General features: G+C 37.8%; 1 protein-coding gene across 1 annotated transcript in view; it reads left to right on the top strand.

The window, feature by feature from the left end:
- thsd7ba (thrombospondin, type I, domain containing 7Ba) overlaps positions 1 to 16,723 on the top strand; it is a 200,340-nt gene that overhangs the window by 37,217 nt on the left and 146,400 nt on the right. Inside the window, exon 3 of the mRNA XM_088606307.1 lies at positions 3,032 to 3,208. Coding sequence (XP_088462433.1) covers positions 3,055 to 3,208 — 154 coding nt within the window. The 5' untranslated portion in view covers positions 3,032 to 3,054. The remainder of the gene's footprint in view (positions 1 to 3,031; positions 3,209 to 16,723) is intronic.

Below are 16,723 nucleotides of genomic sequence, written 5' to 3'. Positions count from 1 at the left end.
TTTTTACAGCACCATAAGCTGAAACCCACACTGCCATGAGACCAGAATCAGTTTCTGGTGATAAACATGTGCAAGAAACCTGCCATGCCAGATGGGCTCTTCACTGGAACCCCAGTGTTTTTCATTTTTTTCATTTTTAAAAGATCTAAAAGATTTGTGATCCAGTGTGCATTTGAAAGGAAGCCCTCAAGAAGATACAGCCTATATGTGCCAAATATGGTCACTGTATCATATCACTACTGCATGGCTTTATTACACCAAAGTCTTTCTTTTGTTCTGGAGCCATAACAAGGGCTAAATGTAATCTTTCTACTTTTCTCCAAATATGGGGAATTATTTTAAATATCAGCCTTTCCGACACTGTGACATGGGAATAGGTAAATAACCAAAATTTTATTGAAAAACCCTTGTGTCTACGGATATACAAATAATAAATGATACAAATGTACCATGGCTATCGGTATCTTAACCGCCTCAGATGTAGTGGTGCATAATGTCTAAATCCTCTCCTATAATCCAGTGGGCTTTTGACCCCAACTTCTGACTTCTGACACCTGGTATGTATTACCTTTCTGAAGAAAATATATGAACTTCATTTTCTTCCCAATAAAACTAGAGCTGTTCTTATTAATATAAGTTTCTGAATTGCTGCTAAGTACACACATTTGAAATATTAAATACATCAAATGTAATACAACATTACATTTTAAGATTTATTCATATTTATTTTTATTGTTAATATACAGTGAGGTATTTTTTTCAGGTAGAGCAGCCTTCTGTAAAACCTCTGTAACACCACCTACTGTACTTCTTTCAAAGGAAAAGTATTGTGTTGAATAATGTAATCAATTAACTCTTTAAACATTTTTTAATGTTTATAAATTCTTGAAACTGATCTTTCATTTTTTAATGTTTTTTGGCCTCCATGTCCTCCTGGATTCTATGGTTTCTATGGAAACCCAAATTCACAAATGAAGTAGGAAGAAAAAAAGAGGGTAAAACACAGAAAGGTACTGTAATGAGAATCCCAGATATTCCATCCACACAGAAAATGGGCTGATTGAGCAAATAACTGGGCAGAAGAATAAACAAGGAGAAGCTCTTGGGTTAACAGGATCAGAAATGGATGCCATCATAGCTGCTGCAGCAATCTGGCACAGGCCTGTGGCGTGGAGAGGAGGGTCCCTCTTGATGTGGGGAGACAAATGGAAAGCTGCCACCAACAGTACTTTAGTGGTTGTTTCATCGGCATAATCAAACATTAATTATTGTGACCACCTGTTCACCGAGGGGCAGACACAGAGAATCCATCCCTGAGTGAATGTTTCGCATACTATTATGAGGTGAGCATGCTGAATTTAAAATAGAGGACTTGTATCAGATTGTGACAAACTGCAATGTGTGATCTTGTGACTAAATGCAGCTTTCACGATATGCTTTGCAGAATTCATAAAGCTGTGCTGGTTCTCTTATAATATCTGTTTCTTGGTGGAATAGTAACAAGTTTGATTTGTTGTGGTTAGATAGAAATAAGCAAATTAAAGAGTTATTTTTGCTCAGACATATTGAAAAGACAGAGCAGCATCCCTCCTCTTTGCCATGGGCCTTAGATGAAAACCGATATGAATGACTAATCTTAGCTTTCTCACTCATTTTGAGCTTTATTGAACAAATGTCTTGTTCTCCATGGTTAATCATATTTAATCATCCTTTTGAATTAGAACACCATTAATGTTAAAGGAACAGTACACAGCACAAAATAAAACCAAATAACAAATGATGCCAGTGAAATAACAATGCTATCCTTTTGTTTAAATGATCTTATTGATGTTATTAGTTATCAAACACCATTATACAGTGAAATTTTACATTGTGTAAGAAACAATCAAGAAATAGCTATGCAGGTATAATAAGGTAAAAATGGGAAACTGTACACTTGCCAGTTTCACATCCTTTAGGAAATATGCCTGATGTGCTCTCTGGCATTGAAGAAGCATAAGTATGTAATTGGCATATGTTTGTGTACATAAATGCCTGGTCTATGTGAACCAATAGGGAATGGGTTTCGAACCTATCAGCAGTTTAGCATAGGTACTTTAATTTACTTCAGACCGGGCTCTGAGGAATTGTTTCTGCCCTGTTTGCATTCAGGGATAGAAGTGTTTTCTAAACCAGATTCAGCCAGCGGTGACATTCACTGAATGGAAAGGGATAAGAATCTCATTTACTGGAATGAACTCAGCCTTTGGAAATTGTTAGGAACAGCTGGCTTTCTTCAGGAATCATGTTGAAATATTTTAATCATGTATACGGTATATAGAGGGAGACTGAAAAAAATATTTTTGTGCAGCGCACACAACATTTAAATGTTATTATTGGCTTTTATAGCTCTAAATCTCTCATTTCTGACCAATTTTTCTTTCAATTTATATACACACAGTTCAGGCTGCAGTGTGTCAATATAATTGATCAGAGGAATGACAGAAAAATTCACCTTCAAATGTGATTTTCAGCTGCTAGCATCCTCAAAATCATGGCCAGTAGAAGATGCACGTAAACTGTATGTTAAAACTTAGTAGAAACAGATAAGCTTCAGTGGTAAAGTATTGATAAAATGACAGTGAATTTTGAAAATTGACATGCTGCCTGGGGGACAAGTCTGAAATAACAGAGTGAGCACCCCACACATTAATACAGAATACAAAATGTTCAACATTTCACATATCACAAATACCATATTTGATACATGAAACATTAAAAGTAGAATACAGTAGAAGAGTGGATGTGGTAAGTGTCCAGGTTGCTGTAGTAAGCAATGTTGGTGGACCAGTAGGTGGAATTGTTCTCTAGACCATTTTCGAATGCTTCAGTATGAAGACTGGGGACACTGTGCTGCAGCAGGGGCTCTCCTCCAGATGAGATATTAAATTGAGGCCATTAAAGATTTTCTTTTTGAATAATGCTGCATATTATTATGGGAATGCTTATACGTGCCCAATGCTCCTTTAACGGCTGTGCTTTGCTTTTGCAGGAGTAAGAAAGGGACGGAAGTCAATGGTCTGGACTATGCTTCTAAATGATGACTCGGGAGCAGGTGCCTGTAAATGGCTGGTTTGGAAGTATCTTCTCCTCTCCATGTTCCTTGTGGCAACACTGACCAAGGCAGACCTAGAAGATCCAAAGGATAAATACTACACATGGAAAACAGGTAGGACAGATCCAGGGTGTTTACCTGTCACGCCGCAGAGATCTGTGATTTCAGACCTTTATCTTAGCCTTAGACATTCAGTACCCTGGGCTATGACATCTCATGGTGTGTCATCACAGTGCTTCTGCGTTGAGATTGCTCATCGAAGCAGTACACACAACTCCATGGGCTTCTCCAGGATCAGCAGTAATGCCTGGACTAGTGGACACAAGTAGGAAAAGGATTTTAGAGTGTCAACCAGCTGCAGTATGTGGCTGTGTGCTGTGGGTGAAGCTGATGCTTTGGGTCCTGGGTAAATAGCCGGCCCTTCAAGCAGCTGGCAATAACACCCACGTACTAGGGAGAGCCCAATGGCCTCTCCTACCTTATAAACTTTCCTGTGTTCTTGTAAATTACAATGTCTTGCATACTGAAAAGACAAGAAGGCTGCAAAGGAACAAGTAAAGGTTTATTCCATGCTGAAAAGAGAAGAAAGGAAACACAATGTTTCGGCTGTGGTGCCTTCTTTGGATGAAACGTTGTGTTTCCTTCCTTCTCTTTTCAGCATGGAATAAACCTTTACTTGTTCCTTTTCAGCCTACGCATGCTGACGCAGCTCCCTACTTCAACTACACTATTGTTTGTAGTGTAATAAACAAGGTAATCAAATTTTGTTTTATGTGTATACAAAACCCATTTAAATTGCCATATATTTAAACAGATTTGGTGTGTTATCACCATGGCAAAGGCTTAATTATTAAAGCCCCCTCATACTCTTCTTTCCACAAGACTTAAAAACTTCTCTTTTGACCCTGTGAGGGAAATTACTTCAAGCGCAGGCAGATGTGCAGCTTCTCTCCTCTGGATGGACTCCAGAGCAGCGATGCCTTTCTTGTTAAGTGACAACCAAATTTGTGCACCATTTACTGTGCACAAATACCACACCAGGTCTGATTAGTGCATTTTACAATTTGAACAATTTTCTTTGATTACAATTTTCTGTTTTAACTATATTTTTAAAACATTTGCTTTTTTTAATCATTAATATTAAGGATCATGGTAACACGGTGTTTAGAGGCACATCATAATTTAACAATATTGACACCTTTATTATTATTATTATTATTATTATTATTATTATTATTATTATTATTACCTTAGTTTGTTTTCATAGGTACTTCAAACTCGGTGTCTAAGGTCATATTTATACTGTACATATATACATATTTATAATATCCATTTCTGGTATTTCTACATAATACTTTTTAAAATAGAAATGCACTCTCACTTTTTTATAAAATGAAGTTTCAGTGTATAGCTTTCCTAAGTCTCAATGAAGTGTTCCTGAGTCCCTGTGTGGTACTAGGGTAGTACAGTGTATGTGTCATCATCACTGCAACTGCATGGCTTCTGCTCAAGGTTGTTAACATACTGTACATATATATGCAGATTGTAGATTTTTCATTGGCAACACAGTGGTGACAGAATTGCAGCAGAAACTGCAATCACATATAATGATTTATGGAGTAATCCGCCTACAGTCTTCAAAGACTAAGTAATGGCTTACTGCTATGCTTTCTGGTGGGTTTATTAGCATGGTGGGGGTATTATAAAAAAGACAGATTTTCTCACATTTTATTTTCTGTAACCAGAAAGGGCCCATCTATCTCTAAATTCGCGTTAGGTCTATTTTTAAAAAATAATCACACTTTATTATTTAATTGTACTAGAATAGCTGGTATTACTTTTCCTTCTACTGCTGTTATTACTACAACCATAAAATTATATTATAAGTAATCATGATTAAAGTAATGCCCAAAGAGTATGGTCAGCAGTCTGACATTGACATGGTTTAGGTGTTTTCTTTAAATAAATAAAAAACTGGCCAAATGAAAATGTTTTAGAAAACAGTGAAACACTATTTGTGTGTAGGTGTGTGTTTGAGTGTATTGGCACTTCTGCTGTCATATTTAAAATATGAGCAGGCGACACTGACAACATATGGTTAATGGCTTCAAGCCATGGTTGTAAATAAAGCAGACATAAATTGATCAGGAGACCTCATACAATTTCAAGAGCAATAGACATAAATGACACTATTTATGAATGACTTTTAGCAATAACATGGCATTGGGCTGCATCTAAACTGCTACAGTACCTACATTACAGACTAAATGATCAACCTGGTGAATTCAAATATTTTTTAAGGCAAAGATCTTAACACAAGAACATAAGAAAGGTTGCAAACAAGGTGGCCTCTAGGCCCATTTTGTTGATGTGATAGTTTGAAAAATTGAAATTTTAAATTTTGTCCAGCCAGCTCTTGAAAAAGGCCAAAGTTTGGGCATCATTCTCTTTACTGGAAGTAAGATGCAGATATACTCAATCTTTCGTGCAAAAAAGTGACCATGTACAGTTGTTTCAGTAGTGATTATGAAAGTCTATTTTGAACATGAATAGATTACGATAACAGGAACTTCCTTAGTTGGTGCTTTTAAAAGCTGGTTTAATAAGTTGTCATTACCCATTTGTTCTGTATCAATTCCTATATTCCTCATAACTTTATCCCAATCAAATTGTTTAAAGTTGAAATTTTCCTGTTATATAACATCACCTTTGCTGCATATTGTACATATCTTCCTGTTTTCATACATAGTAATCTCATGATCACATTGGGTGGCCTTTAGAAAATACCTATTAAGCCTTTTGAAAAATTGTTTCTGTCTTAACCCATACAGATTCTGAACTGCTGATAGCTTCTTGCTTCAGGCCACAAACGGGAAGAGGCCCTTTACTATTTCTAGTCCATTTGTACTGTAGTAAATCATTCCAAGGAACTCATCCTCAGCCATTTCTTGAAAGAAACGGGGGTATCAGAGCTTGTTCCGTACTATCACAGTCTACAGTATGTGTACCAATCAATTGGGTAATTCTGGATTGCGCAGAAAGGCAGGCAAATCCACACCTGAGGCTTTCCTTCGTTTGTGGACACTACACTGTCTATAACTCTAATAACTTTCCACTGTCCCTTCCTCCTTTCTATTTGTGAGGGTAGGCTCTCAGGTCTCCTAGGGCCCATCACTCCTCCTACTTTCCTCTAGGCTGTCAGTGCCTTGATCCGTCTCAAATAAGGCCTGGAATTGGTTGGACATTGCAAGCTCGGGGGAAGCCTTTTTTGTATGCTGCACAGGCCCTGCCGTGTCGCTGCTGCCTGTGCTCAGCCACCCAGTCTTGTCTCCCTCTCTGCTGTGAGACCTCAGTGGTAGCAGATCCCCTCAGCAGCCTCTGTGCCTCCTGGCCCTCTGCTCATGGAGGGAACACAATCTCTGTACGGGGCGTGGATCAAGGTGCTCAACGAGTTGACTGCATTCTCCGAAGTCCCCCTGGATGTCTCTGTCCTGAAAGCTAATAATTCCATAAACCACACACTGCAATAGCCTGATACTGCTATTTAATTTTGCCTATATGTTAAATATAGTTTATTATAAATTTGTATTCCATCTCAAGGCTCCACATATCTGTTCTTTTAACATCCATCCATCCATTTTTCAAGCTGGTTTATCCAAGGGTTGCAGGCATTATGAACTTTAATGATAAGCAATAGTTAGACAGGGTTGCAGGGCAGCTGGAGTCTATCCAGGCAAGCAGTGGGCACAAGGCAGGACACAACCTAGATGGGATGTTAGTCAATCACAGGGCACACTGACACAGACATGCACACGCACCACAACCAGAAGCCAGTGACCTACCTTTGTGTCTTGGAGCTTTGGGAGGAAACCGGAGTGCCCGGAGGCAAAAACAGGGAGAACAGACAAACTCCACGCAGACAGCACCACAGGAATTGAAACCAGGGTCCCAGCTGTGCAAGGCAGCAACCCTAACCATTGAGCCACCTTTCCACCATGTTGCATGATATATCCGATTTTAATTTTGCTCTAATTTTGAACATAGAGATTGTGAGAGAAAAGCTTACATTTCTAAATGCAGAGAATATGATTAATTCATAAATTTTCTTATGGGATTAATAAAGTATTATCTATCCATCCATCCATCCATCCATCTAATTCAGAAAGCAAAGCTGTCCTTAGCATGAGAGGCAGTAAACTGCAGTCACAGAATATACAACTATGTTGTTTCCAAACAATACTGTTGGAGACCTTTTCCCTTGACCCTGAGCTGATCTTCAGCAATGATCTCTGCTTTGTCCTGGACCTGCTCCAAAGGACAAACTAAATTATGGGGAGGTATTATGAACTGGAATGATAACCAGCAGCAGACAGTTCAATCACAGTATTTAAAAAGCAAATTCCTTTCTCTTTACAAAATTATGATGATGGGCCTTTACCAACTGTTTCTAACCTTAGGGAAGTAGAGGCTTTGTCTTAATCAGTCTTAATTTGACTCTATCTTCCTTATCTACCATTTTTGTGGCCAAACGTTCACTGATATTATATATGCCAGACAGCAGGGGCAGAGATCATGATCATACTTAAAAAACTAAATTAAGAGTAATAAAAAATGTTTTTTAAGAAAATGTATTAGTTAAGAAATTAATACTTAATTAAAATTATGATTATGGCTAACTACCTGCCAGCATTGTGAGCCAACAAACTATAGGTTTGGATTTGAAAGATACTATATTTCTATATTACTATATTGGATTTATAAATATATATTGAATGTATGAATTACATTTGTCTGCATATGCATTTCCATTTTATTTACAAAAGAGTGTTAACTCTAATTATGAAAAATGACATAAAATGCCGAAAAAACATCGGCAGTCTTTTTTTTTTTACATAGCGCATTCTAGTTATAAATTGGACAGTTGTCAGACATATCTGTGATGTATCTGGTGGGCTTTCTGCTACTGTATGTTGTTGTGGTGTGTGCTTTTACCTTCATTATCAAACTTATTCAGAGCTGCTCTGAATTTATTTAAATTACTGACAAATGTTGTCTTCATTTAATGAAAATAAAGAGTTTGTTTATAATTTTATTTTCCTGACTCATTTTTTTCTGGTATATGTCAAGAGACCTTTAGAAGTTATAAACGACATACAGCTACAGTCTATAATTTTCCCTGCATCAGGATCAAGGTATTACTACATTTACAGAAGCTGTGCTTTTCAGAAAGCTACTTTCAATCTTTGGTGTTCATTTAGATTAACTCTTGGTGGATCAGCCACTCTCCACTTCTTGTGCAAGCCTTTTGGGTGTCATGAAGGGCATGATTTTATTAACAATACTTTTTTGAGGAACAATTTCCACTGTCTCAACAGATGGGAAATGGAGAGCTGTAACAAGAATAAGCAAGTTTTACTGGTGGGGTTTTAGGAGGGGAGCAGATATCTGATAATGTGTGTCAAATATTCCCAAAGTATGTTCTTAGTGGACTCTTCACACACATTTCTTTCACTAGCATGTGTGCCTTACCCCAAATAATTGTTTCCCAGATTAGCACTTAATAAAAACTTTCCCTTCTTTCACTGAAGCCCCACTCCCTGTGCGATTAGCACTTTCATTTCTTTCTCAGCAGTCGGGTAATGATTGTAGCTCCAGATGCCGCTGGAGTGATAAAGAGATTGATTAATTTCACTTGAAAGGGCATATGTTCAAAGGGAATCTAATCAGAACACCAGGAGTGAGGGTCTGACATCCTTACCGTGCAAAGAAGGCTTATGTGAGTTTATGCCCAACCGCTTACAAAACTGAATCCAACAAGTTTGTTGTTAATTCTATGAATATACAGTATACTGTATATGTCCCCTATCTAAAACGCCTATAAAGCCATTGTTGTTGCAAATTGCTGTGAAAATTGTAATAGATTACCAAAGTATTTTACATCAAACATTGCCTTAAAAAAATATCATAATGGCATAATGTCCCTGAACAAAAGTAATGCAAACAAAACATTCTGTCAAAGCCTGATAGAAATAAACAAACAAAACCGAAGCACTCATCTGAAGAGAAAAATGCTATATCACTTGAGCTGCATGTAGAATGATAAATTATGGGCAAGCAAGTAATGCATTGTAGGAGATTTCAATAAAGAACTGTTTCTTGTGTTTGAAACACTTGTAATAGTCAAAAACTGCAATGCACTAGCCTGCAGTAGAAATGGTCTTCAGAAAAGAGGCCATCAGTTTCTGAAATACTTAGTGTGACATTACATTTACTCAGCAGTCCAGTATTCACTTTCAGTTTCATTTCACTTTCAAAAGCAAGAGTATAAAAGTGCACTGCTTCTAATGAATTATTTTCTTGAAAAGAACTTGACATTGAAAAAGTTAACAAAATTTGAAGTTTATTGTACAGTACATCCTAAAAACATATGGGTAAGAGGAAGTTTAAACATGTCATATCTGTCACTTTATACAATCTGATGGAAGTTTACTATGTGTATCTACAGTGCTCATTGAAAAACAGAGCCAGAACTATAACAAGGTGATAGAATGCTAAAAAGTAATCAGAGATTTTTTGGGCAGTGTTTCCTGTTTCTTTCATGCACAGAAAGTCACTAGTTAGACTTCCAAAGTCTAAACTCACAGACTTGTGAATGTAATACACAAGAAAATAACACAAATCAGAAAGAGAAATGCTGCACTAGACTGTAAGATAATATATTGCGCTGACGTTCATTTCCATAATGCTTGTCTCTTCTAAGACTATTAAAAAACAACACACATTAATGCAAGGTGTAGCAAATGTAAGATAAAACTGAATTATATTACAGAATATGCCGGGTATTTCTGTGAATATATTAAATAGCAAACAAAGTATTTCTAGGGTTTCTGGAACAGAGGCACCTAAGTGGAGTAAAAGAGTCTGATACTACTCGTGTTACGAAGCGTTTTTCCAGGACCCTATGCAGACAGCAGTATCCGGAAGGGAGTGAACAGACACAGGGAGGAGACGAGGAACTGGGCTGGTAGACAAACAGGGGGGTGTGACGAAGGTGCGGTGATGCTCGGGGGGGGCGTGTTCCAGGCAAACAGTCCAAAGGGAGTCCGAAGGGAAATCCAGTGCAGGCAAAAGTCCAGAGCCGGTGATCCAATCCAAGAGACATGAAAAAGTTAAAAACTGGAGCGGGATCCGGCGAAGGGTCGGGGAGATAAAAAGGGGTAACGGGACCAGGCACTCCAGGTCCCGGACTCAGCTGGTCCAGGACGTCGATAGGAGGCCAATGCCCTTGAGCCGCGGACGTAGGGCGACGCGGTGGTAGGCGGGCCTCCGGATGTCCGTCTTCCAGTGCAGAGCCCGGAACAGAGCGAGCGTCTGGCTTTTGTAGGGAGGCTGGAACAGGAAGCAGGTGCACAAAATCAACTAAAATGTGAAAGAGCTGGAGCGCCCTAAAGGGGGAGGGATTACAATCGTGACAACTTGTGCTGCAGTTTTTCTTTGGGAGCCACATCCTGGGTACATACAGTACTCTGACTGTTCTCTGCATTTTATTTGCAAGTATGTAAACTGTTGTGCAAAAGTTTCAGATGTTTTGTATTATTCTACTCTTCATTCCATGTGTGTCCTTCTTCATATCTACATAATATATATGTATAACAATGCCAGGGGTTGCCATCAGGCTCAGTTCCAAACAATGCTATTGGAGAGCCTTTCTCTTGGCTGCGGTGTTGCTCTTCTCTAGTGACCCCTTCTGCTTTGTCTTGGACCTGTACCAAGTGACTCGACTAAATTATTGGCACTTCAATATATTTCTGTTCTACGGATTTAATTTCACTGGTATCAATCCCACAGAGTTGCCAAATCTATTTTTGGATTGTTCTATATTATCGGTCATGTTAGATCAATTGGAAATATTTTTTTGAAGTCTAAGTAAACTGGTGTGTCAGATGTCTATAACCTGCATGCCTTGCTAAAACAGTCTAAAATACGTGCTCAGTCAGGCTAACTCAATAAGTCAAACCCCTGGGGTAGTTTCCTAGTCTGTACAGTAGGTAAATGAAAACAGATATTGAGGAAGATAAGAAGGCATGTAAGGGTGCTGAATTTCACTGGTTCTAAAGAAAGGATCAGTTATTGAAAATCATGTTTTGCTTCCACCAGCTGCAGCAAAAACAAGGTGTTTATAGATTAATGAAAAATGAAAAGGCAAGTGGCTCACTTTTACTTCAACAGCTCACTGGGTACATTATGTTATTTACATGTTAAATAGTGAGGAGATAGATTTGTTGATTTTGAATTGAAGTGTTCATTACAATAAAAAATAAATATCACCACATTTTTCACCATCAATTTTCAGTGTCCCTTTGAGTAGATTTTCAAAATGAGATGATTAAAATCTCTCTATAACACTTGATTTTATGGACATTTATTGAAATCCCCTCCACTAATATCAGTAATTAACATGATCTGCTTGTGAGGAAGCTGCCTTGAGAATAAAAAGGTGAGATCTAACTATCAGACTGATCACATCAAACCAGTAAATTGGCTCTCTGAGGAAGAGGCCCCATACGGGTCCAGAATGTCCATCTGCATAAATCCCTTTCAGAGAGCAGTGATTACAACACAGGAAACTCTGGAAAGCAACAGAATGTAGTAATTATTATGAGAATGATCTGCATGCTCAGAGGTTATTTAGGGGTGACATGCCAACAGCTGAGAAAAGAAACGTTTCATCGTCTGAGGGCCACAGAACATCTGAGGTGCTTGAGAGGTCGTTATCCTATTTATTCTGAGGAAGTGCTCTGGGTTGACTTTGAGGGTTTTAGATACTTGTATTAGGTCCCCTTATTCTCTTTGTTCAAGTCTAAAAAGAATCAGTGTTATATTTCTATTTTCCATCAGTATAAATGGAATGGATGTGTAGCTGGTACTCTTGACCCTGTGTGGAAAGCTAGGCATGGAACTCCAATACATTGTTGCTGCTCCTACAGTTGACTCACAAGTGAATATTATTATATGGGGACATTCACTTGAGCACACAATTCTATTGAGTGATGTATTTGAAGGAAACCGATTCACACCCTTTACATTTTTAATTTTTAACTGCAGATAAAAATCTAAACTAACAGTATTCAATTCATGCACTCACTGAAAATTCTCTTCTACAATGGCAGAGTGCACCTGCTTTGTAAATCCAGATTAGTGATCAGAATGTTAACCTGCAGATTGTTGCAGTCCTGCAATTCTAAGTGCATCATAATGGAACATGTGGCAACAGTTGTTCAGGTTCATTGTGCTCACCATTTGGTGTGCCCTTGATTGACTCGGTGTTAGATGAGCAAGCTTTCTCTGCACTGAGAATGATTTAATTATTATAGCACACATGGCCCCAAATCAGATTAGAAGTATATTGATGCTCCTAAACCCAACAGAGTTGTGAACAGATGCAAAATATGTGGTGATTCTGAAACATTATGTCAAATGCTGGCTTGTGAAAGCAGCAGAAAAATGGTAAATGACTTAAGGACCCATAAGACATGTTGGATATTAATTCTAATCTGAAAAATTATTTCACATCAGTATGGGTTATTCACCATATACTGTACACCCAGGCCTGCCTCCTTTGTCTGGTAGTGCTTTTGACTGAGATTTATTGCAAACTGGTGATGTAAACAGGTCCTGGCTACACAATAGATTTTCTTTTAAACACTGGCTTTACAATACAATGAATGATCTAAAGGATAATGATTCCAAATACTTGCTGCACTCTTTGAGTGTGATATTCATGACACATCAAAGCTGTTATCTACATTAACTAAACACCAAACACATTGTCTACAGCTGGTGTGTGTTTGTCCCTGTGATTTTGAATACCCATTTCACTATATAATCTGAATAGTTTATGCTTACTCTTATTGGACATCAGTTTCTTTAAATTGTGTTTAGTTCACAAAAATGAGATGCTTAAAACGTTTTGTCCTTTTGTTACGTTTGTTAGGAGTTCAGTCATCAAAGACCTTAATTTTCCTATATCTGTATTTTCTAGCATTGCAGCACTATTACTAGCTGTGTGGTTTATATTAAGATTATAAGACTTCAATTTATGGTCATGTTTATAATGTCAGAGTGAGGTAGTGGCTTACCCTTGAGATGATTCAGCGGCCTTAAATTGGATGACTTCTGTACTGTACATAAAAAAACGATTTTTATTTTATGAAACTTGAAAAAAATCAGATGTTGCTTGATGTTACTGCAGAGTGATGTATAACCTGCTCCATTAAGAGATTGTAAATCCACATCTCAAGACTTGCAGTAACAGTTTAACTTTGAATGGAACATGATCACTTATCTGATCACTTAAAATATATTATGAGCTGTATGGACACTCCATTAACGTTTGAAAGGCAGATACTTTTTTAATGTTTTGTTTTATTCTAAATCAAAATGCACAGTAATTCCTTGCTCTACATTCCATGTCAGTGACTTCTGTTTAAAAAAATATTAAAACGTTAATTTAATAATAATTTGGATTTAAGCAATACTGTTGAAATACTATTTCAAATTCAAACTAAAAAGTTAACCATATCTGATACTTTGTCAGCTACTTGTCAGCTTCACTTTTTTAGATCCTAAAACAATAATTGAGAAAGCCAATATTTCCCTACAGATAATAATTATTGTGCACACCTATATAGTGCTTTTCTGAACACTCCACTCAAAGTACTTTACAGGTAATGGGGACGGCAACAGCAGCTATAGTGCACCAGTACTCTCCCCACACACCAGCTCTCAGTGGGGAGGAGAGCAGAGTGATGAAGCCAATTCAAGATGGGGATTATTAGGATGCCTATATTGGGGCCAATGGGAAATTTGGCCAGGACTCTGGGGTTACACCCCTACACTTTTTGAGAAACACACCATCTAGTGTTTCAGTTTTACACGACATCTAAAGGACGGCTCTTTTTTACAGTATAGTGTCCCCGTTACTATACTGGGGCATTAGGGACCACATAGACCCCTTGCTGGCCCCACAAACACCTCTTGCAGCAGCAACCTTAGTTCTTCCCAGGAGTCTCCCATCCAGGTACTGACCAGGCCCACACTTGCTGAGCTTCAGTGGGTTGCTAGATGTGAATTGCAGGATGACATGGCTGCTGGCCAGATACAGTACTTTATGACTTGCTCATTTTAGGCAGCCTTTGTTGCCCTTAAGATGGGACATAAATTTAATTTTAACTACTTAGAAAAGGAAACAAACAAATATTTATTAAGTGACAAGTATTTTTGCTCTGATTTCTACAATAAAATATAATTGAAGAACTTAGATTTTAGTGCTGGTCTAATACATTCCTTCAAGATTTTCTTCAGAATCATTTGATAACGGTTCCCTACAGACTACTGTACATACAAATGAAATGTGAGAACTTCCAGCAGAAAGAACTAGCTGCGAGGCAGTGATTCCTGTGGATGAGAAATCAATAAGAGTTTCATTAAGGAAGGAAGGCCAAACCCTTTCTTCCACTATCGTTCAGCTACCAGGCTAGTTGCAGGTCTGTTAAACAAAAATCTTGTGTAATATAGAGTACAGTATATGGCTGAAATTTCTACTTGTTATTTCAGGTTTCACTGAAAAGTCACTCAAAAAGTTTTAATTTCCACCACATGGATACCTACTAAGTACTGTATGTCATAATTCACATGTTCATAAATAGTCTTCTGAGTGAAAAGTACTGTATGTTAATAGCATCATTCTTAGTGCTAACTTGTCCATAAATAGAGAAATATCTGCCAGACTTTACATTTGATTTGTATTCCTTTGTTCTGTGATCACTGTTTGTTTGAGACTGCTTGAATCTCAGCATCCACTAGAGGAAAATCTGATCTTTCCACATAGAATTCAAGATTCTTTACAGTGTCTGTAAAAAGTTTGCACTATGGGCCCATAATTACAATAGTAAAACATGGCATTCTCATTTTCCTGTTTTCCAGAAAAATACACTTCTTATGTTCCCTTTCTTTCTTCCACTTTACAGGAATAAAGGGATTCACATACTAGTACATATTTTAATGAGGATAGTCTCTGCTACAATACGAGCTGTCAGGAACTATTTTTGTCACTTAAATGAATGATTCACTCAAATGTATACAGTATGTACAGTAAATGTTATCATGGGAAACCTGTCCCAATCCCCTTGCCTATTGTTTGTCCATGGGTTACTATGGGTATGTTAGGTTTAACTGTTTAACATGTTTAAGCTAAGCCACGGTGTGGAGGCCAAATACTTCGCTTTTAGCAGTGAAATTATGAGATACTAACTATCAGATGGGATACATAGCCCCCTCTTGTCCTTGACCTTTATTTTGTTGTTATGATTTTATACACTTTTTGGGAGCGTCTAGATATGGATAAGTTTTGGAGCCAGCTGACTTTTTCTTGACTAATCCATATTCACACCTGACTACCCAGTTGAATGCTGGTCTGTGTCTGATAATTTGGATAGTAGGAACCTCTATATTAATCTCTCTGGCTTCACTGGGTCCTGGATGTTCTATCCACTCTTTATGTGGAACCTGGGTTCCTGGTACTGGGGTAGGATAATGGAGGCATGGGGCTGCAGTCGGGTCTGTATAATTTTAGTTACTACACTATTCTGGAGGCAGGTTAGGAGGGGGTTACTGGTGATGTGGTGAGTAGTGGGGAAAAATATTTTTATTTCTGCTATCTGTGTATATGTGTATGATGTGATATGTTCAAATAAAAAAAATACGCAAAGCAAGAGACAGTCACGGTGAAAACAGATTAGGCTGTATTCTGATTTGAACAAAGACTCAGAAACACCAAGACTATACAGTGGGAAAATAAATTTTACTGGCCTCTCAGAGGAATGCTTACAAGTAGCCTTCCTAATTGCTATTGCTGGGGGTAAGTGGAAGAAATTCAATGAAACCAATTGATTTGAAACTAAAAATATGCCTGGGAAATTGTAATTAACTTTCCCACATTCTCATGGCTGATTACAAGCCACATACAGTATATTATATATTTAGTTTTTTTTCTAAAGAAGAAATGGAAATATTGGAATGTTTACATTGAGAAATTAATGTTTGCTGGTGGCCTGTCTGAGTACTGGGGCCCACTTTTGTATTGTCATACAGCTTTTGTCAGCCAACTACACAACTTTCTTTACTGCACAGAGTTTCAGGTTGCTGAAAATGAAATTTTCTGATGCAATGGAAGCTAACTTGTTATGGGCAGTTCAAGGCTCTTGTGGGAATATTTCCAAGGAAATTCAAATCCATGAAAATGTACTGAATAACTGTCAGATCACTTTCATCAACGATCACACAAATGAAGCATATTACATCTGCACTTGCCCCAAGCCAGGCTGCTGATCAATAAAGGGAATGACACACAAAATGTTAAAATGTGGCAACAAACCATGAAAAATATTATTTTTTCCCAGATCAGGGCTATCAGGAGTTCTTTCCTCACAGAGTCCATATTCTAAGGTACTAGAGCTCTGAACTAACCAGTGAACTTTGTAGTCAAGCCAAAACAATAGAAAAGCAGTTTCTTTATTGACATGGAGAAATTGTATGAGCCAATTCTGAAGTGTAGAATCCACCAGCACC

Source organism: Lepisosteus platostomus, chromosome 14 (assembly GCF_059453375.1).
Source record: "Lepisosteus platostomus isolate fLepPlt1 chromosome 14, fLepPlt1.hap1, whole genome shotgun sequence".
In the NCBI taxonomy this organism is placed as follows: domain Eukaryota; kingdom Metazoa; phylum Chordata; class Actinopteri; order Semionotiformes; family Lepisosteidae; genus Lepisosteus; species Lepisosteus platostomus.
The sequence above is the reverse complement of the archived record's forward strand: the minus strand, read 5'-3'. Positions and strand labels throughout refer to the sequence as shown.